Here is a 20,856-nt window from a genome sequence, read left to right as displayed (position 1 = left end):
TTCCTAATTGCTTATGCCTCAAAAGTATAGAAAATGGCTATTATTCCCCACAAACTTTGCTTTTGTGACCAGGACAGTGATATTTTGAAATTTACCTATTTTCCAGAACATTCCAGATAGATTCAGTGCTGAGTAAACTTGGATTAACTTCTAGAACTTTCTAGAACTTTCCAGTAATATAAATAGTAGTATAAATACAGGGGCCTTAAACCTTAAGTTCAGTTTAGTTCCAGCTGCCTAAGTGGATACATATCTGCATTTTTCTGAGATGGCATCAAGGTCATAGGAGACTTCAAAATGGTGGCATTCCTGATGGGTCTCCAAGGCGGTTTTACCAAGTTTCCCTGCTATCTTTGCCTTTGGGACAGCAGGGACACCAAGGCGCACTACCACAGGCGGGACTGGCCACAGCGGACCGAGTTCTCTGTGGGGAGGAACAACGTCAAGTGGGAGCCACTGGTGGACCCCCGGAAGGTGCTGATGCCACCACTGCACATCAAATTGGGCCTTATGAAAGAATTTGTCAGAGCTCTAGATAAGGAGTCGGCAGCCTTCAAGTACCTTCAAGACTTCTTCCCTAAGCTGTCTGAGGCAAAGGTCAAAGCCGATGTCTTCGTCGGACCACAGATAAAGAAGATCCTGGAGTGCAATGAATTCCCCAAGAAGCTCACTAGTAAGGAGAAAGCGGCTTGGAACAGCTTTGTCGCAGTGGTTCGGGGCTTCCTGGGCAATCACAAGGCCGAAAACTATGTGGAGCTGGTTGAGACTCTGGTGAAGAACTACGGCACAATGGGCTGTAGGATGTCCCTCAAAGTCCATATCCTTGATGCTCATCTTGATAAATTCAAGGAGAACATGGGAGCGTACTCGGAAGAGCAAGGCGAGCGCTTCCACCAGGATATACTGGACTTTGAACGCCGCTACCAAGGACAGTATAACGAGAACATGATGGGAGACTACATTTGGGGGCTGATTCGTGAAAGTGATTTACAGTATAATCGTAAATCTCGAAAAACTACTCACTTCTAAATCTTTTGTAGTCATTTTTTTATTATTTTAGTATAAATACATGTTAATTTGGATACATATGTTGTTTTTTTCTGACTTTATGTGAACGAAAAGACACAAATTCGCCCGTTTTCTCATTGGAAATAGGTAAATTTCAAAATATCACTGTCCTGGTCACAAAAGCAAAGTTTGTGGGGAATAATAGCCATTTTCTATACTTTTGAGGCATAAGCAATTAGGAAATAACACTTACTACCCAGGAACAAAAATTGTGTTACATAGTGTAATAGGTTATCAAATTGCGATCATACTGACAGAATTTCACATCATTGAAAATGATCAGTTTCTCAAGCCAGGCAGGCCTATGTTTGTATAAAAGCTCTGATTATGTAATACAATCTGCTTGTATTGGACATTGTTATTATCTTAGCAGTTACATGTCCTAGTTTGTGTGTTGTGTATTATTTTCTATAGTTTCTGGTTAGATCATTATCCCTTTTCAAACACTTGGAGTCTGCCTCTTCAGTTTACACTGCTGGTACGGTATGATTAGCCGGTCCCAATCAGGAAGCAATCACTCCGTGATTTGATTTTGTATTGGTATAAGTCCCATTGGAGACTCCAATTGGTTAGGCACCCAGGTTAATTTTTACCCTCTACTGTAGTTCTTAATCCACACAGGTAACACAAAACTCCTTGACACCATTTGATGGTTCCTACATTTTATTGGAATTTGTATGCATTCGTTGAAGATACTCCAACAAAAACCGAGAACGTATCAAATTAGGGCACCACAACGAAAAGAAGAAAATGCACAATATTTGCAGAACAAAAATGTTAAACATAAAAAAAAGGAAAGCAGGCACACAATTACATTCAGGGAAGGATTATGATTTATGAAGCTGAATTAGACTAAAAATGGTTCTAAGAATCATGGTCAAAACAAGCTGCCTAGGGTGTAAGAGGGGAGTCAGAAGTCACTTGTAAACATGGATCGGAACAGTAAAAATGCACTGAAACGGGCTCTAGTACAAATTGAAATATACAAAACTGAATATAAACCTGGTTTAAAACCCCACATCAAGTTTTGTAACATTAAAAATGAGCAAGATTTTTCACATTTTCAACTTTAAATACCACTGTATCCTTGCACAGCATCTGAAGTCAGTGGACGGGTCCACACATATATACTGGCTTAAATAAATAACAGGGGAAGGGGGATGTAAATGTGTTTTTTCCCCAGAGAAAGTATACAGAGTTTTTAAGTAGGAAAGTGCCATGTTTAGATCCCCCCTGGCCTGGTGTCAGAACGCTTTGCATAGGCTTTTACAAGATAAGATTAAAAAATGCCAGCACTCCAGGATTATATTTAGCCTGTACAGCATTGCCAGTGTAAAACTGAACTGTTATGACGTTCCTGTTCTTGTCCTGTGCACTTACACAGAAGAAAATACATCAAATGTCCTGCTGTTCCAAAAGCCATCCATCACAGCAATGCCATCAACTACAGATAGACATTTTCCTCTGTTTTGGAGCATTAACCTGCCATAGGAATACTTCATTAGATAGTAGGAGGTAATATATTGTAATAGGAACTTTCCTGTCGATATTAATGTACACAATGCCAGCAATCAAGCAAGGATTTCCTGTCGATATTAATGTACACAATGCCAGCAATCAAGCTGAGGCCTTTCTGCGAGAAAGACAAATGGACCAGATTGTAAAATTTGAAAGCTGCTTAAGTTTTCAAAACATGTTCTGTGTTAAATGAGCCTTTTAGATTCAACAGCACCAAAAGGGATTTTAACAAAATGGAGTCGAATCTAGACTTCTGTGCAAGGAACACTTGAATTTATGAGCACACGTGCAGCTCCTGGGTATTGTCAGAAAGACAAATAGCATTTTAGGGAAATAAAACATGCAGTTGTGATAAACAGTAGTATTTCAAAACTTTTTCCATTGGCCTGCAGTGTGTTAATCATGATTAGCTGCAGGAGACATGAGAGCTTCCACATGCTTTTCAGTTCTGGGTCAAGCACAGAAAATCGTGCCAGTAGTGCTGAAACTCGTTTCATTACTGAAAGAGAAGTGGATTAGCCTTGCCATTTGGAATACAGGACATATTAACCCAACTTTATATTTTGCTTGTTCCGCAGGGCACCCCGAGGATCAGTAACTATTTGGCTTATTATTACTGTCTCCTGCACCTTATTTTACAGATCACTGCAGAACTATCCCTTTAGTTCCCAGAATACTCCAGACCCTGTCCACAGGATAAAAAACAAGGGCCTATCAGACAAAACCCTGATTTACTGTTTGACAAGCGTTCTGATTAGTTTGTCATACGGGATCACATCCTTTTTTTGTAAAACACTAAGAAAAAAAAAGGAACATAGAATTCAATCTGTCATTCCCTGGCAGCAGACTAGAAATATAGAAAGACTTAGTCACCTTTCAGATTATTTAGACTGACATGGAAAAGTAGGATACATTTATTGTTAAATTAAATAATTCGTTAATTTTTAAAACATACATTCAAAGGCTTATTAAAACAGTGAATCAGTTTTGAAACATAATACCTGACACCACTCATTTTCTTAACATGGACGTTTGGCTTTAGGTCATCAAAAATTATATACAATATCTACTAGGAGAAGCAGTGATTTTCTTCTGCTATCAAGACTATAAAATAACATTTGATGTGTTCAAATACAATGAGAGTCTGTGCAGAAAAACAATTTGACAATGTAAATGTTTATTTTAACCCGTTAGTGCCTTCCATACACAATTATGTATTTTTATTGTCATAAAGGGTTAAGATAAAACAGACTAATAATAGGAGGCATCGTTGCCTTCTGGTTATAATGCCAGTCACTGGCAGCCAAGAGATTGTGGCTGCCAGTCTCAGTTCAGTCTATGGCAAAATGGTGTGCTGGTAAATTAAATCAAATACACTCTTCCCTATTGTAAACTATCATAACTCTTACACATACATCAGAAACAAAAATAAGAAGAAGCATGGTTGTCTTTTAGTTTTTACCATTATATGAAGCCAAGTCAAATACCCAGGGCTATAACAACCATTTGTATTGCAGCTAGGAGCTACTACCAACATAAGGGGAGTCAAGAATGAAGATGGGAATAAAGATTGATATTGATTGATATAAAGATTCCTAGATTGTCCTCTAACATATACACTATGTAGAGTAAAGTACATACAGTACGGGCACAAATTATGGGAACAACAAATGATTTCAAGCAATACTAGGGGTGGGAATGACCTTTTCAGGGACAACAAGATATTTAGTGAGCAAGTAGACTGAGTGAAGTTATCGGGCAACAAACTCCCCATCCCCAGTTGTACTGCTTTCCTAGAAAAATTTTAACATTTCGGGTTCCATTCTACTGTGCGATGCCTTGCTCATTAAAACATTTAGCATATTTTTCTTGAGAGGAGACGATTATCTATTCAGGGATACCAAGATATTCAGCAAGTAAAGGGTCTGAGTCAGAAAAAATGGGCAATACAATCCCAACCTCTAGTCTTGCTGTAATCATTTGTTGTTTCCGTAATTTGTACTGGTACTGTATCCGAGAGGAGGGAGGGGTGCATAGACAATATAATCCAACTCTTACCAACACTTTTGGTGATGGCCTCTTCTTGTAGCCCTAAAGGACCGCGAGTCTCCATTTACTGCGAAAGATCTTTCCATATCTCTTCACCTCAAATTGCCTGGGCTTATGGAAATCATTAACTTTACTGTAACGTCTGGCAAAGCCAAACTGTAGTGCTCATGAATGCTGCACTTAAACAAAAGTATTTAAAACATCTAATGATGGTAAAGACCAGGGATGGCCAGCTGTGGTCCTGGAGAGCCGCACGATCTTATAGTTTTTGTTCCACCAGCGTTTTCAATTACTTAATTGAACCAATTAATTTCTTAATTGGTCAACACTAACCGTTTTTCCAGGTCTTTAACCATTGATGATTTAAAGATACCCAGAAAACCTGCAGGATTGTGGCTCTCCAGGACCAGGGATGGCCTTGTGCAACAACCATAGATTTCACATTTCAAAGAATCTCAAATTGAACAGACCATCTGATGCAATGACGCAAACCCAGGTGTAAGCAATGCTTGGGACTTCACATGTGGGAGTTATTACAATGAAAAAAAAAACATCTGTCAGTGCTTTCAAACTTAGTGGCTTGAGGCTGCATACTGGCCATTCTACTGAGAAGAAACACAGCAAGTGGTGTTGTTATTTTTGATGAAAGCTAGGAACAAACAGAGAATTCTCTGGGTTTAGTATGCATCGGTCTGCATGGCTCCAATAGGATCCTCAGTCAGGTCTCCTCCATTGATTTTGTATTTGAAGAACCGCTGGGAATCTTCTTAGACTCCTCAGACACAGTCCCATGTCCACAGGTACATACCTGATGCATGTGCATGGTTCAAGCAAACAGATCCTGGTTTAAATCCCAGCTTTTATTGCTCAATGCAGAATTCCTCATAAGAAAAATATGCTGTGAGCATCTGTCTTGTTAGGATGAGAGAAGCTGGATCTTCCATTGGAAACCAGATGTGGCATCTCAGTTAAATCTTCCTAAATAAACATTCTCAGCTGGGCCAGTGAAAAAGGGTACATCCTTACAATTCCCTCTAACCCTCCAAGAAGCTCAAAACCTTTTGGCTGATATCTTCGTCAGTAATGAAGGCTCTGACCAAGACATTTAGCTGCTTGACATGAGTATCTTCCAGTTTAAATCAAGAGTACTGAAAGACTGAAACAATAGCATTAATAATATTAATAAAAAGAATAATAATTTAAAAAGTAATTTGTCTCAATTGGTTACCCTAGCACCGTAGAGTACATTTGAGTGCAATGTAACACCACAAATTTGTGTCATAATTCAGTTGACCAACAAATGTTACAACAGCAAATAGTTATTAATCTCTCCCCGGTTTCTCAAATAAATGCTTGATTTTCACGGTGGGCATGCAGACGAAGCAAAATTGCTGGATCTTCAACGGATAGCTGTTAAATCATTGGAACGTTCATGGCTAGTTCCCAGAGTACTCCAGACCCTGTCCGCTGGATAAAAATACAGTCAGATTAGAAACAAGCCTTCTAGTTGTGCGGTGAAGGCCCGTTGCCAAGGGGCAAGGTTCCGTTGGTCTCTGATAGGCTGTCAATGCCCAGGTAACCGAGAAGAATTTCACTGCGTCGCCGTGACAACCGCAAGATATCGTCAGCCAGAGACTGACATGATGTGTAGCGGACTTTATCGTGGTCAAACATGTCCTTCAGGTAATGAACGATCTGTTGCTGTGAACGGAACACAGAAAAATACATTTATTTCACATACTTTTATTCTTGAGGCATTCGTTTTAGTGACCTCTATTTATGATCTAAATTGATTATTGTATATAAAAGGCTGCAGGGGTTATGGTCTTTTTTAAGGATATTACTTTATTACTTACAACATTTGTAAAAACCGGCACCAATACCAACCAAGACTATAATACATTTATGGCTTCATAAAACAAATTCATTGAATTGCCAGCAGGACCCAATGGGTAAAGGTACAATCTTTATGGGTTGATAATGGTCGTGTTTGAAGCACGGCAATCTGCTTGCTCCTGGACAGACTAAGAAACTGTTAACCCCCTTTACACAACAGGGTTTTCACAGCATCAAAAAGTGGGACTTATCAAGTTATCAAGCAGCTTCGTGTTTTGGGCATTTTTCATCATTTTTAACATAGCATGATTGCATTGATCTTTATCACAGCTTTAGTTGTTTGGAAGCCACGATAAGGACTGTGTTGTTATTACAATACACCATCTCGCCGAGTCTTACCTTAAAGATATTGCAGACCTCACAGAGCTGCTGCTTGGGGCCCAGGAATCCGAAGGCTAGAACAGGGCTTACATGTTCCGAAATTGAGTAAAAATGGGAGATAAAGCCGTCTGGTACCTAAAAATAAGGGTTAAAAAAAATGAAAACATAAAATCAATAAACTTCCTGAATATTCAAGTCATTATTCACACTTTTCTTTCACTCTGAAACAACTAAAGAAATTGTTAAGAAATGATTGCTCTGTTTTACTGAAGATGAGCTCTATGTTTGAGTGTTTCGCATTATGGTGTCATTTAAATGAACATGCCATAAATTAATCAGAACTACGTAAGACATAAGTTTAAACCATCAAGTAGCTGAGCTTTCATTTTGCGCTTAGTGAATGTAATGATGCAATAATACAACCACTGAAATACATACCAGCAAATGTATGAAGAGAAAGTCGCTCAGCTTTTGAGCCCAGGAAGCTGCTGATGCAAGATTTGATAGCAGCCATGCACGGACATTAGAAACACAAGTAATCTGGTATCTGATTCGAAGAATATTTTTTATAGACAACAAGGTCTACCATGTTTTAGTAAGGCAGGTAGAGCTTTTCTGGGTGGACTTACCATGAGGAGACGTCTTTTTGCCTTTAATACTGACCAGCAGGCTGTCACCAGTGCCTGAAAAACAAGCAACACACAACTTCACGCATGCTCATGTCATATTTGAGGGTCCTTACCAGGTAAAGGTATAACGTGGGACGTAACTTACCGTCTCCTTGAAGCTGTCAGAGAGCCAGCGGTTACGGAGGACAGCCACGACGGAGGAGGGAGGGCTCTCCAAGTCCTCAAAGGCGTCCATCAGGATGAAATCCAGCACAATGTCGAAGAAGTTCATGCACACAACCTGGGAGAAGGGACAGGAATTCAATGTCATTCAATTCAATTGCTTTCAATCACAGGGACTGCTGAGTTTACATATGCTGTGGTAATTACTCAACAGGGTGCATTAAATAAAGCACAAAATTGAAAACCTGTCAACAGGTTCTTTGCTGTGATGAGGTAACTGCTCCTAGGACAAGCTTGATGCAATCTGAAATGTCCTCTTAAAAGTCCCACTAATCTCATTTGCACAGATACCCTACATATTTATATATAGTCCTGGAACAAGTGTTTGATCAAACTTAGTAGAGTCACTTAGACCACATGTTTACTAAATATATGTCTGCTATTGGAATTTATGCAAATGTTTTTAATGAGCTAGCTGCCTTAATAAACACATCTCATCCTCGCTTGTCCTGGTATCTAATGACAAGCTGAGAGCAAAGTCAGCTCATCAATAATAAGTGTAAGAACCCTCACATGCATTTTTAATTTGCTGACGTTCCATTCTTGCTGGTTAAGAGAAAGCAGGAGGTGGGAGTGCACAGCTCAGTCTTATACAGGACTGCTCCTTCTACATTAACCCACCGATTAATGCCTCTAGGATTACAGTGCCATCTACTGCAATTAAACTGGAAGCAAACCAATCAATAAGGACGGTGTATCTTTTAGAACTGTAATAATGATAGCAGAACTGCACTTGAAAAATCTGTATACACCAAATTTGTAATAAAACAAAAACTACAGTTTTCATCCCAGGACTCCCTTTCTCTCCATGAAGTGTCCCGGGTCTTACCCCTCGCCCCTCCAGCTCCATCTGGGTGGTTGCCCAGGTTTCCCCTCTCTGGGTATAGCGCAGCATCTCTTCGTAGCTTTCCAGGAACCCCTTTGGGCTCTGCGGGACAAACACATTGTAGCACATTAACCACTACTATACATTCATTTTCCTTGTGCTTTTTGCCCATATGTTTCCTGGTTACTAAAGTCATGGTAGAATCACTGGGTCGCATGATTATGTAATTGGTAGGGGATTCCAAAATGAGCTTTAGTTATTGTGAAGACTGCTGTCCGCATGTCTCTTACTGCATGTTATTATGTGATTGTCCTACGGTCATTCGGTAGCAAGCTGTTCTGTTCTTTAGCATACCACACAATCTAGTGAACATTGCCTCTAAAGTGGATTTTCTATTGTTGTACTGAATTGATGTTTCGGTGTTGGGTTGGATGTGCTGCACTGTCCTGTGCTTCTGCTCACCTTGCCTGCCTTGATCATGAGTCCAGAGATCATCTGCTTTCCAATCTCCGTGAAAAACAGCCGATGACTCTCGTCCTGCAGCAATAACTGCAAAAGCCAGCAGAGAGACACTGCTTACAGAGCTGTCCCCTAATACAATCTCCCTTAGATACCACTGGCTTGGAGATCGACAAAAACACATGCGGCACATACTTTTCTTTTTTTTATTTCCAAGAATGTCTCACTTGATGAAAGGGAAGGTATTCCACGATAGATGCCAACAAGGGTCTGTGATAGCGACCATGACTGGACCAATGCCAATGCAGAATGACTGGGCAAGCTATGTGTTCTTCCTTTCATCCCCCCAGAAATAGGTTTCTGCAATAGCCAATGTGATGCTGGCAATTCCCTGTTATACCTTATCCCTGCCTATTAGATCTAACCACAGTCCTGTCCTTCATTCCCACGGGGGTTCATTCAGGAGAGCAGCGTACCTGGAATGCCTGCCGCACACACTGCAGCTTTGACAGGAAGTCCTGGTCACTGTAACATTCCAGCAGCTCTGTCCTACAAGTCAAAGTACAGTGGTCACATGTTGTTTACATATAGACCTCCTCCTAGCACTGCAGTGCATCTACCTCAACAATATCTCAACTATATCTCCCTCAGCCACACCAGACACATCATTCATAAACTACCTCACACGCCGCTCCATTCATTTAGTACATGGTGTTGAGCAGAAAGTGAAGTTAGCATTGCTAGTAATGTTGTAGGTGCTTCTATTTTACTTTTACTCATTGTAGGTTTCAAGCAGAACTATAGAGGTCCTGTACAAATTGACTGTAAACTAGTGCACAGATATATCAACTCAGTGATTACTGATTGACAAGTGGGCAAGCTGAAAATGATTTTATTTTTTTTATTACATTTTTACTGGATTACTCTTTACAGTGACTCTCAGAGTTGCTTACTGGTGTTTGTTGTACACCCCCTGTGTTTTGTTGATATTTTTAAAGATATGTACATATAAAAAAACAATCCCTTCATTGTAAATCTAAAGAAACGTCAAGACACAATCCCAGTTGAAATCTGACACTCAAAAGTACAAGCAATCAAGGCAGTGGTGCTCATTCATACCTGAGGGTCCTGCAGCAGACCTGCCCCTCCCTCACCTGCATCAGGGCTTCTTCATACAGACCCGCCGGCTTCGAGGGAGGGAATGCTTCACCATCAAACGAAAGAGCATCAAAAAGCTGAATAAAGGAGGGGTAGGGGTTGCAGAGTTAATGCACATCTGTGGGGGCCATAGGAAACACAAGCAAGATCTCAAGCTCCAGTCAATCCAGCTCTGCTTAGGACTGGGAGAGACTTCACGTAACACAGACCATAAACATCAGATAGAAACTGAATAAGAGTTGGACAGAATACTAAGGTACAAACACAGTACACCAAAATTAGCAACAAAAAAAAAGCACTGAAGCAGCGTCTTAGAATAATGTGGTCAAATCATCAAGTACTGTACTTATCCGAGACATTAACACTATTTGTGTTATTATGGCTGTTTAAAAGCTCACTGGTTGTCAGTACGGCTCTGCTTTAATATGCTGGTTAACATAGATTTAACGTGACATGGACCACGCAAGCTTTACAGCCAGTGCCAGTGTGTGCGTCATCGATCAGGCAAGATCATATTATACGTTTGAAAAAAAGGATCAGATGTTAAAATGCTTACTTAGGAACCATAAGAATCTATAGTAAAGCCCTGCCGAGGGACACACACTCACCTCAGCTGCAGAGAAGAAGGAATCTTCAGAGGTGCCACTGGCCCCATCCATCTGCATCCGATCGGAGCCCTCCGCATTGGGCAGGATTAATGTCCCCTCACTCTCTGCAAACCGGAGAAAGTGCGCATCTTAGGAAGGCCACATACAGATGCATACATTAAAAAAACATTCAAATTTGAGGCCATGCAGATCTAGATTTCAGACTGCATAAACTCTTGTTTGTTAATTTATCGTGCAACGAGCAAAAATACTTTATGACGCTGCTTAAAACTCAAACTTTTTGAAGAAAAAAGAAATGTCCCATAATGCCTCCTCTTGGTGTTTACCAAAGTCTGGCAGCAGGCTGTCTGGCGGGATGGTGCTCCCAAACTCTTCCTGGAGGTTGTACGCCCGATGGAGGAGAGTCTCCAGCTTCTCTGCAAACCCCTTGTTCCGAGCCTGAAAACCAACCGCACAGTGACTCAGGGAGAAAGCAGGATGAACACGGACAAAAGAGTCATCATTTAAAAGGGCTATTTTGTCACAGCGATCCACTGCTGTCTAATTTTAATTTCACTAGAAACAAAACCAGTCACAGTAAAAACAATAAAGTGTGTGTGTGGCGGGGCTGGCACAGTGTAACTGGGATTGCTGATGGACAGAGAGAGAGGACGGAGGGGTTCTGGTACCTCGGGTTGCTCCTCCACAGCTGGTTTCTGGGAGACCAGGCTGTTCCTGCTGGTCATGTTGGATCCACTTCGCTGGCGGATGTTCAGAGCTTGCTCCCACTTCTGCAGGGCTTCCTCAAACAGCTCCATTCCTGCATGGATCAGGATCGAAAGGGTTAGCATGGTTTCCGCCCGGTTTCATTGAACTGATGGCCGAAGTTGGCAGAACATTAAGCTCCAGCCCAGCTCAGGTCACAAGTGAAATAAGATGGGGGAGGACTATAAAGGAAAGTTCTTCACTGTAGCCGGTGCCCTTTTAATGAGCTCGAAAACAAAACAGAAAGCAAATTATATCATTACTAAAGGATCTCCTCCCAGCTGCAGTGGGTTACAAAGTCTGCACCCTACCCAGGACATAGAGATTATCTGCGTTGTCCTCCGCATTCCCAGGCTCCTCCTCTTCCACCACCTCAGCCTCCCAGGGTGCTCCGAGACTGGCTGCCTGGCTTGATGAGAGTGGCACTCGCATCTTAATGAGAAGATTCAGAAGAGAGACAAATAGCATCAGGAACTGGATTGACTGAAAGGCTAGTACTAAATATGAACATCTACTTCCAGAATAACAAAGCGCTCCTTTGATGGCGGCTCTGGATCCTGACTCACCGATGCCAGGCTGTGGGAGGAGCTGGAGTGCTTGCTGGGGGCGATGGAGGAGATCCCACTCAGGGTGTCATTGCTGTGGCTACTGGGGCTCGTCACCCTCCGGCCCGGGTACGGAGCTGCAACGGACAAGCAACCCACAAGTATCATTACACTTCTTGTCCTGAACTTTTATATTCTTAATCCTATTGCTTTTAAATAATACAGTTTTCTCATACATCTATTTTTTTTTTCTCAATACGTTTTTGATGATTATTAAGTGTCTGATGCTCTCTGGGGGCTCTTTACCTCTCTTCAGAGATGAGGGTCTCCCTGTCCTCAGTAGGGACCCCGGGACAGGCTGCTGTTTCTGGGCCTCCTTGCCTGGGGTGATCTGCTTCCTCTTGTGCCGTCGTCTCTTTAGCTGGTGTGCGGTGAGGGCCAGGGCGACACTGCCCAGCGCCGTGGCAAAGAGCACCTTCTTCAGGTTCGGGGACAGCCTCAGCTGGGAGAAAACAGACTACAGAGGGGTCAAAGGTAAGGACCGCACTTTCTCTCTGTTTAATAGATGATCACCGTCATGTACGCTGTCAAATTTGTTTTTGTTGTACGTGATGTAAAACAAGCAACATGTAAAACGCTTTGCTAAATTAAATGGATAGCCGGTACTGTATCCCTGGTCTTATAGTCTATATGGGCTCTTGTAAAGTCAGCTTGTAAATGTCGATAGAGACTGGACAAACTGGACAGCATCCATCAGTCTGCTCAAACGACCCTGTCTGTTCTGTTGTTAGCCTTGATTACATACAGTATACAGCGATTGCTGCAACACTTCTTACAAAGTAAAAACACTTTCTTTAAATGCGCACATTTTCAGTCATTGCTTTCATTGCAATGGTTATTGTCCAGTACTAAACAATCAGACAGAATTCAAAATTAAGATGATGACCACTGGCATGTACACTACATTTTAAGTACTCCGGGGTTACTGGGGGGGTACGGTTCAGGTAAAGGGGGGTGTCTGGAGAAGATGTGAACAGAAAATAACCTTAATACAGCAGCTGTTACAGAATGCAAATTTTGTTTGGTACTGAACGTTAACTAGTTTTTGTCACTGGAAAATAATGCAATTTACATCTTCTGATAAAGACAGCAATTGTATTGAAAACACACTGCATCCGAATTTTCTTTGTTTCAAAGAGCTATTGAGTCTCACCTGCCCGAAGGTGGAGTAGAGAAACATGGGGATCTCAGCCACGGTCATGGCCAGAGCCTGAACGATGGAGACGCCGTCGTTCCTCCTTCGAGACATTTCAACACCCGAATCCTCAGCGGTGCAGACGGGTTTAACTTCAAGCCAGAGGCCACTTCTGACAGCTGCCTTCCTTTATCTGCCTTTCCCTTCCATTCCCTTCCAAGTCCTGAACTGAGAGTGACGGAAACATGTGAAGAGCTGGAACACAAATCTGCTTAACATTTTTGTAGGGCAGATAATCTCCAGGTTCTTAACGAGGATTAGTCAAAGCAATTCCTTTTTTGTGTGTGTTTTCTTTACTTTTTCTTCTTCCTCTGTATGTTTTGATAATTCAGTTTAGTTGGTCTGTGTAGAATTCATATAGCCTCTGTTCAATTGAAAGCCTAACAGAAAGCTTCCACGTCATGGGTGAGCTCGCAAATTGCTCCCCCCGCTACTGCAATAACCTGTGCTACTTGGTTCTGTTTGTCCCTGCACTTTCTATGATGCCACTCTAATGTTTGTAACAGTGGGGAAGCATTTTTCAGCAGCACCATACCTGTGAAACTTTACATTTCAGAGAGAGAGAAAGAGGATATTTGAACAGTTTGATATATTTTTTTAAACTGTATAATCACAAATAATGACAAGAAGCTCTTCTTTTTCAACAGATGTACAGTAGTTAGGAACACTAAAAAATTAATACAGTAATTTCAATGGTAATATCCAGATTATGCAGAAGGTTACAGCGCGTTATTCCAATATTTTACCACCAGGTGGCACCAAATGCTAATTAAAACACTGGAAAAAGCAGGGTAGTTTTTACAATGAGAGCATTTAGAAATGGGGGCAGCATTGTTTCGGTTTGCATTGAAGTACCTTGTGCAAAGATCTGGAAGACTTTTATCCCTGTAAATAGTTAAGCCATTTAGCCTGGCGTTTGAGAACATTTGCCCAGATTGTGTGACCATATGTGATAACCTTTGGCCTAGACAATTAACATTGTTTTCACAGGCTTTCAACAAAAAATGCTACCCTTTAACTTTTGAACTGAATGACCCCTAGCAAAGTGTAGAGAAGCCAGGTAAAGGAAAAGTGTATGAAATCATGGTATATCCCAGACATGCAAAGTACAGTACATCACAGATATAATGCACTGTTAAACCCTGGCTAACCATGTCAAAGCGTGGTGAATGTGTGCTATAAGCATCGTCAAAGCACAGTAAACGGCAAATTACTATGTCAGTTTTCCTTTAGTACAGAGGTGGAGAGGTGCTTGGTTTACTGTATTTAGTTTCTCACTGAAGCCATGTATTGTTTTATGTAAAACTGAACACAAATAGAAACTAAACATTAATTCCATCAAATATAAAGTGGTAAGGTAATATGGTATTATGGTAAATCAATCCAATTAAATAAAAAAAAAGATGCGAACTGCACACTACACTAGCACAAGAGAGACCCGAAACAAAGTCACAAAGCCGCTCTCCCGAGTGCACGGGAACCTACTCGCTACACAAGATATACCGCACACAATAACGGGATACACGCAAGCACGTTGATACAGACTAAAGCTATAAATTGCATTTATTTAAAGACATTTTCCCCCAAAGTAAACTGATGTGTTGTAAAATCACTTTTCTGACTGCCCTTGCTTCCTAAGTCTTGTCTTGTCCTGCAATGCAGTCTATAGAATTGTTTTCCAAGTCTGAACCCTTGCAGCGTTTAGAAACAGGAATAAGGAAGCGAGAGGGAATTGTCCTTGTGTCGTTATTATTTTTGTACACTATAATTTCTCTTTTTGATTCACTCACTCTGCGGCTGATGGTCAATCATCTGGTACAGAAGGGCATTTTCTCCTCTGGCGTTCGTACTAACATGTCGCCGGAGTGGGAGGGCTGGCGATAATGGGCTGTGCTGTGAACCAATGTGTGTCCAAATTTCCAGACGAGGGCTGTGAATCATAGGAACCACAATGAAAGCCAGGCCAGTTGAAGCAAAGTGATATTTACTTCCTGCTTCGAAAGCATCTGAATTTTGACGCTGTTTGTTTGACGCAGACCGGATCAAACTGACATTAACTCTTTACAAGGAATGGCACACTGGGAGTTATTATTAACAAAACGCCTCCTTTTATATTTACAGATAAACTGAATCTTGAAATCCTGTTTATTTAAACCAACCTGAATAAAAAACAACATTTGATTAAAATATGTTTCTGAATTCAGCTTAAACAAAATTGTATTTAAATAATAAGGACATAACGAACGTTTCCCACCTTTCACCTAATTAATTGCCTCACATATACAACATGTCATTTGAGGTTGTCTAATTTAACAACTGTGCACTATTTAAAATACCTTCGTTAGGTTTTAAATGAATTTAGTTGTGTTTGTGTCCTCTTAAGTGGAACCATTATTTTTTTGTCATAGAGGACCGTTATTTCTGATACACAGATGGGGGCTTAAAAAGACATGGGTGTAGTTAACTTCAGGAATGAAAAACGTGCTTAATTTATAACCAAAGCTGTAAGTATTTGTATGTATTTTGATGTTTCATTTACCCTCGCCATACCTTGCGTTACTGCGGGGTCTCTCATTCGGTCGATAATACCGTAGTAAAATGTAAAAGTCTGTGCAGTAATAGTTTATGGGGTATTTTCTCTGTTTGGACTTTTGTAACTATTAACAGTACTATTGTTCATTATGTTCCTTAGTTTTGAAAATGTTTGTTTTCTTATAAGCTTTTTATATATATATATATATATATATATATATATATATATAATAGTGCTGTGTTTTAGAACAGTCTCGTGACAGTACAATTAGCATTATTTATTTTGACGTCAGAACGTTAACAAGACTGTAAACTCGCAGTTTCCTAAAACTTCGGCTGACGTCTTCGTTATTCCATATGTAAATACTGTTTGAGTAGGTAGCACAAGATCTCGGTCCGACAAAGAAGAAAAAAAAAATCGATTTATGAAACTTCTACAAGATCTCAAGAATTTGGGCTTTTTGATGTGCCTCAATCAGCTTTTGGGTGCAGGTCACGATGTACAGTAAAACGGCTTTGAAAGAGTTTAGCAGACATGATTATAGATGTGCATGAGCTGCGTTGCCAAAGGGTTGGTGCAATATATAGTCACGTGCATATAGACTCCCTGCACCCCTTCGTATGAAGTCGGGTTTTAAAAGCACTGGTTTGCCTTTCCTTTGTAGGAAGAATGCAGCTGCCTGTTAATAATACTGCAATAAACCAGCAAGTGGGTTAAGAACACCCCTGTTAAGAAATGAGAACTCTGGTAAGTTTTTTATGTTTGTGTTTCGGCACAGTTTAATCCATGTAAACTATAGTAAGTAATAAATGAAAGCCTACAATGGTAGCTGCTGCTACAACACGCCAGTGGTATTTCTGCCTTTTGATGAAGTTTATTTTGAATCCCATGTTTTAGTTCAGTTGTAATCATTTTTAACACTCTAGAACATTAGATGCCCTTACAGATAAAGCAGAATAAATCTGTCTGTCAGGATGTATCTTGTTTAATGATGTTCCTAAAGCAATACTAATATAGTGTGTATCTGGCCCGTCGTGACTTGCTACTCTATTCACAGAAGCTGTTGTGGATTGCACTGGGGATCGTTACCACTCTGGCAGTATTTTTTTCTTACAAGGCTGTGAAACCGCACAGTGAGAGCGGGCTGCAGGGATATGTCTGCCTCTCTACTGGTCAGGTGAGTTCATCAAAAAGATGCTGCTATGCAGAGCAATTTGTTTTCTTTTTCATTGCATTCTGAAAGCAAAAAAGTCTGCTAATTACAAACCCAATAAGAAAAAACTAAAATAAATTCATGGATGTTTGTAAAAACAAATTGCTAACTTACTGGACAGGCGCTGGGATAAAGTGCTTAAAAACCCAGACCCATAAGGTTTGTATTGCAGTGGTCTTTCCAAGAGGTCTGCCTAGTTTTAGGATGACACCAAGTATGTGTGCTGAACTATAGTTTCAGACTATTAAAGTTTCAGATTAGGTACTAAGAGTCATTTTTGCAGGGAGAATACATAACTTTTACAGCAACTTGGCAACACCAACTTCAAGCTAAGGAAAAGAACAACTAATAAAAATGATTCTCTTTCTCCCTCCCCCACCTCCTCAGCCACTGGATTTCCACTGCAAACAATGTGCCCTTGTGTCCAATTCGGGTCAGATGCTGGGGGCACGGAAAGGGAAAGAGATCGACCAATCGGATTGCGTGGTGCGCATGAACAACGCCCCCACCCTGGGGTACGAGGATGACGTGGGCAGCAAGACCAGCCTGCGGGTCATCTCTCACACCAGCGTGCCGCTGCTGCTCCGGAACGAGACTCGCTTCTTCAGACAGGAGGCTGACACTGTGTATGTGGTCTGGGGACCTGAGAGGAACATGAGGCAGGATGGGAAGGGCAGAGTCTACAACGCTCTGGTGAAAGTGACGGAAAAGTACCCTGATGCTCACATCTACATGCTGACCAGGGAGAAGATGCTTGAGTGTGACAGCATCTTTCAGAATGAAACTGGAAAAGACAGGTACCATATGCCTCTTTAAATAAAGAAAACTAGCAGTAATTTATTCTTATTTCAAACCCTTTCATGCATGAAATATTGACATGTCATTCTGCATTTGTGTCTTCTGTATGTCCTTGGATTAACTCTAGAAGAGTTTTTTATATTTAATTCATCCTCATATGAGGTCACCACATGAAAGGGTTAAAACTATTTGAAGAGTAGGAGGGGCTGCAGTGCTGAAAAGTCACATTGCCACGTTATTTGAATGAAATGAGGAAGCCCCTTATTTTGCTTATGACTTGTTTGCAGGATTAAATCTGGGTCCTTCCTCAGCACTGGGTTCTTCACAATGATTCTGGCTTTAGGCATGTGTGACAGTATTCAAGTCTATGGCATGATCAACGACAACTATTGCAGGTAACTATAATGGATCTAAGTTTTAAACAAACATTTAGCGCGATGCAATGGGTTTATAAAGACCCCGTTGTATTGTGCAGTGATTACATTGCTGGTATGAAAAATACAGAAGGGAATGGATTTTTAAAGGTTAGCCCTTGTTTAAAAACTAACAGTATCTCCTGATTTCATTGATGTGTGCTTCCTCCCTAGCCAAGCCAATCACAACACAGTGCCTTACCATTACTATGAGAACGGGAGGCTGGATGAGTGCCAGATGTACAGAGCCCACGAGAAAGCAGCCAGGGGGGGGCACCGCTTCATCACAGAGAAAGCCATCTTTGCAAAGTGGGCCACACGCAAAAACCTGACCTTCTCGAACCCCTCCTGGGCAGAGAGCAACACTGTTTAAGAGCACTGACCATTTCTCTTTGAAAGTATTATAAGGGGTATTGCAGTATTATCTAACAGACTGACCGCTAGCCAAAGATTATTTGGGGCTATTGAATGATGCCTCTTTACTGACATACTGTAGGGACAACAGACAGTAGGATTGATAATGCATGTATTTTATACATATAGCAGTCAATGTATTAGATACTGGTTCCAGTTGATCAGATAATGCAGCTTGTTACATGCCTACACAGTGTTTTTGTATTTATTGCTGTATAGTATTGATGAAACCACGGTTTAGAAATGGTCTTTACATGCAATCCTCTCAAATTGAGCTGATAATTGTAATATGAATAGGTGCCAGCAGGGGGCACTGCCACGCCTTACTTTATGAATCATGTAGTGGACTTTTGTTTCTGCATGAGTTCCTATTGAAAACGTGTCTTGCAAGCAAGATGTGATTTTAGTGGACAGGTTAGAACTGAACTCGGTGTTGGTGGGCAGTGTTTACAGTATCTAGTCAAAGTGAGATGCTGTTGACTCATTTTTTTAATGCACTTTTCAATTTCAAATGCACTTTTCTGTTTCAAGTAAGTGGGACTTATCTATTCCACTGCAAATATAAATAAAATATATTAGTGTCCAGAAAATAAGAATCCTACAAAGATGGAGAGAGGTTGAAATCATGTGGAATTCTGTGTTGAGGCAATGTGTGTGTTACATTAATATATTCCAGTATTTTAAGCCTTATTTCAAGGTATGTGCCTACTTCTCAGTGTGACTTAGTTTATTATAGCAAGCACTTCGCAGGTGAGCTGTAAAGGCTAATCATGGTTATTGTACCAATTTACACCTTCCTTTTCCAAAATGTATTTTTTATAATGCACAGTATTTGTATAGTGATCACTGAACTAATGAGAAGATTATGCATGCTTTATGGATCTTCTTTAAATACCACACCCAGTTGTGTTTTTTTTTTTACCCCTGGGGATAATTTATTATTTAAAAGCCAAAGCAGACCCAGAGAATGTAGTCTTGCTATAGTACTGTAAGGAAGCTAAAATTTAAAGGTTAATCGCATCTGTTATACCAGAGCTTTTACTGTTTTTGCTACATAAGAGCATGCAATCTATACTCAAATGTATTCATCTTGTTGTACAGTAAATGTTTTGCATAGATCCATTATGACTTGTATGCTGTGGTAAACAAAAACTTAATCATAAACAGGTCCTCTAAATTCCTGGGTGACGTTCCTGATAGCCTGTAAAAGTAAATCATGATGCCGACCTGCAGAAGGCAAATCTTAAATGGCAGCATTCGAGTGCCTGCCTTTGTGTCACCTTACTTTGTATTATATACAGTGGTATCAAATATTAATTTCCCTGCTAGACTGAACTCTGGACATTTCTCGACCAAAGAACAGGAAGGAATAGACATCAAAATGTTATACCCAAAGAAAAAACATATTAGCAATTGTATTTCTGTTCAACTCACATGTATTTATTTAATTTAGTGTGCTAGTAGTATTAATTATTATTTATATAACTGCAAGCTGAAATCCTATTTATCAATATATAGGGGCATGCCAAAGACCTATTAATGGTCAGCTGTCTTGAGTGGTTTTGTTCCTAGAGTTCTGTTTTCAGGTAGAAACGTGTGTTTTATACGAAAGCTTAAACAGATACAGCTTGCTATCTGCACTGTATGTTGCAAGGTTTGATTGCTGACAGATCTTTTGGAGTGATTCTAATTTAAATGACAGAAAAGTTATTTCTAACCGGGAGCCACTGAAACTTTTGCAAGGAGAATCACACAGAGCTTTAGAGTAATTTATTTTATATACAACAATGAAAGTGGATCTACTCCCTTGTTTAAGGTACTGATACCCAATATTTGTTGATGCTGATTTATCAAGCATGTTTACTGTGGCCAGAATACTGTGTTAAGTTCAGCCTCACTGTGTGACCATCTGCACTTTTGAATGTTATGTGCATTTAAATGACCCTGTGCCTTCTGTTTTTAAGATGTATTTATTTGGAGCTCACAGACCTCCCCAGTGCTATTAAACTGCAAATTCCTAGTGAAAACTTTGTAAGTGGTATTGTGTGTTATTCAAGATTATGTTTTTTTAAAGATGTACATTTCTTATACCTTAATCACACAAGATGCTACTTGTTGACATTAAACTAGCGTTAAAATCGGTTTTCCTGCTTCTTACTTGAGCAACTTAACCACAGGTCCCTCTTC

General features: G+C 40.4%; 2 protein-coding genes across 5 annotated transcripts; one reads left to right on the top strand and one right to left on the bottom strand.

The window, feature by feature from the left end:
* Nucleotides 1–1,713: 1,713 nt before the first annotated feature.
* On the bottom strand, nucleotides 1,714–15,269 carry LOC117396658 (mitoguardin 2-like). 3 transcript variants are annotated; one of them, XM_058986917.1, is made up of 16 exons: nucleotides 15,089–15,269; nucleotides 13,257–13,466; nucleotides 12,350–12,545; nucleotides 12,065–12,180; nucleotides 11,810–11,930; nucleotides 11,423–11,553; nucleotides 11,081–11,192; nucleotides 10,755–10,858; nucleotides 10,108–10,223; nucleotides 9,465–9,537; nucleotides 8,992–9,078; nucleotides 8,533–8,631; nucleotides 7,627–7,761; nucleotides 7,482–7,535; nucleotides 6,871–6,987; nucleotides 1,714–6,336 (listed from the first exon to the last, which is right to left on the bottom strand). In XM_058986917.1, the coding sequence occupies exons 2-16, from the start codon at nucleotides 13,350–13,352 to the stop codon at nucleotides 6,139–6,141; spliced, it is 1,755 nt and encodes a 584-aa protein (XP_058842900.1). In that variant the 5' UTR covers nucleotides 13,353–13,466; nucleotides 15,089–15,269; the 3' UTR covers nucleotides 1,714–6,138. The 3 variants fall into 3 exon arrangements, with proteins under 3 accessions (XP_058842900.1, XP_034765184.2, XP_033893587.3); XM_034909293.2 differs by having other exon boundaries at nucleotides 12,350–12,560; nucleotides 15,089–15,268; XM_034037696.3 differs by having other exon boundaries at nucleotides 12,350–12,560; nucleotides 13,257–13,461; nucleotides 15,089–15,268.
* Nucleotides 15,270–15,610: 341 nt separating this feature from the next.
* LOC117421946 (alpha-N-acetylgalactosaminide alpha-2,6-sialyltransferase 3-like) lies at nucleotides 15,611–20,699 on the top strand. 2 transcript variants are annotated; one of them, XM_058986918.1, is made up of 6 exons: nucleotides 15,611–15,802; nucleotides 16,496–16,578; nucleotides 16,889–17,008; nucleotides 17,432–17,841; nucleotides 18,130–18,237; nucleotides 18,435–18,654. In XM_058986918.1, exons 2-6 carry the CDS (start codon nucleotides 16,567–16,569, stop codon nucleotides 18,466–18,468), a joined length of 684 nt encoding a protein of 227 aa, XP_058842901.1. In that variant the 5' UTR covers nucleotides 15,611–15,802; nucleotides 16,496–16,566; the 3' UTR covers nucleotides 18,469–18,654. The 2 variants fall into 2 exon arrangements, with proteins under 2 accessions (XP_058842901.1, XP_033892362.1); XM_034036471.3 differs by having other exon boundaries at nucleotides 15,621–15,802; nucleotides 18,430–20,699.
* Nucleotides 20,700–20,856: the final 157 nt, after the last annotated feature.

The sequence above is a fragment of the Acipenser ruthenus genome, chromosome 15 (assembly GCF_902713425.1).
Source record: "Acipenser ruthenus chromosome 15, fAciRut3.2 maternal haplotype, whole genome shotgun sequence".
Taxonomy (NCBI): domain Eukaryota; kingdom Metazoa; phylum Chordata; class Actinopteri; order Acipenseriformes; family Acipenseridae; genus Acipenser; species Acipenser ruthenus.
This window is presented reverse-complemented; position numbering and strand designations above follow the sequence as displayed.

Excerpts from the sequence above, each read along its gene's own strand:
- LOC117421946 (XM_034036471.3), top strand. Across the intron at positions 17,009-17,431 it reads TCTGCCTCTCTACTGGTCAG|CCACTGGATTTCCACTGCAA; the intron begins GTGAGTTCATCA and ends CCACCTCCTCAG. Across the intron at positions 18,238-18,429 it reads ATCAACGACAACTATTGCAG|CCAAGCCAATCACAACACAG; the intron begins GTAACTATAATG and ends CTTCCTCCCTAG.
- LOC117396658 (XM_034909293.2), bottom strand. The coding sequence starts at position 13,352 with ATGTCTCGAAGGAGGAACGACGGCGTCTCCATCGTTCAGGCTCTGGCC. Across the intron at positions 9,538-10,107 it reads GTCTGCTGCAGGACCCTCAG|GACAGAGCTGCTGGAATGTT; the intron begins GTATGAATGAGC and ends TTTGACTTGTAG. Across the intron at positions 9,079-9,464 it reads GTGTGCGGCAGGCATTCCAG|TTATTGCTGCAGGACGAGAG; the intron begins GTACGCTGCTCT and ends TGGCTTTTGCAG.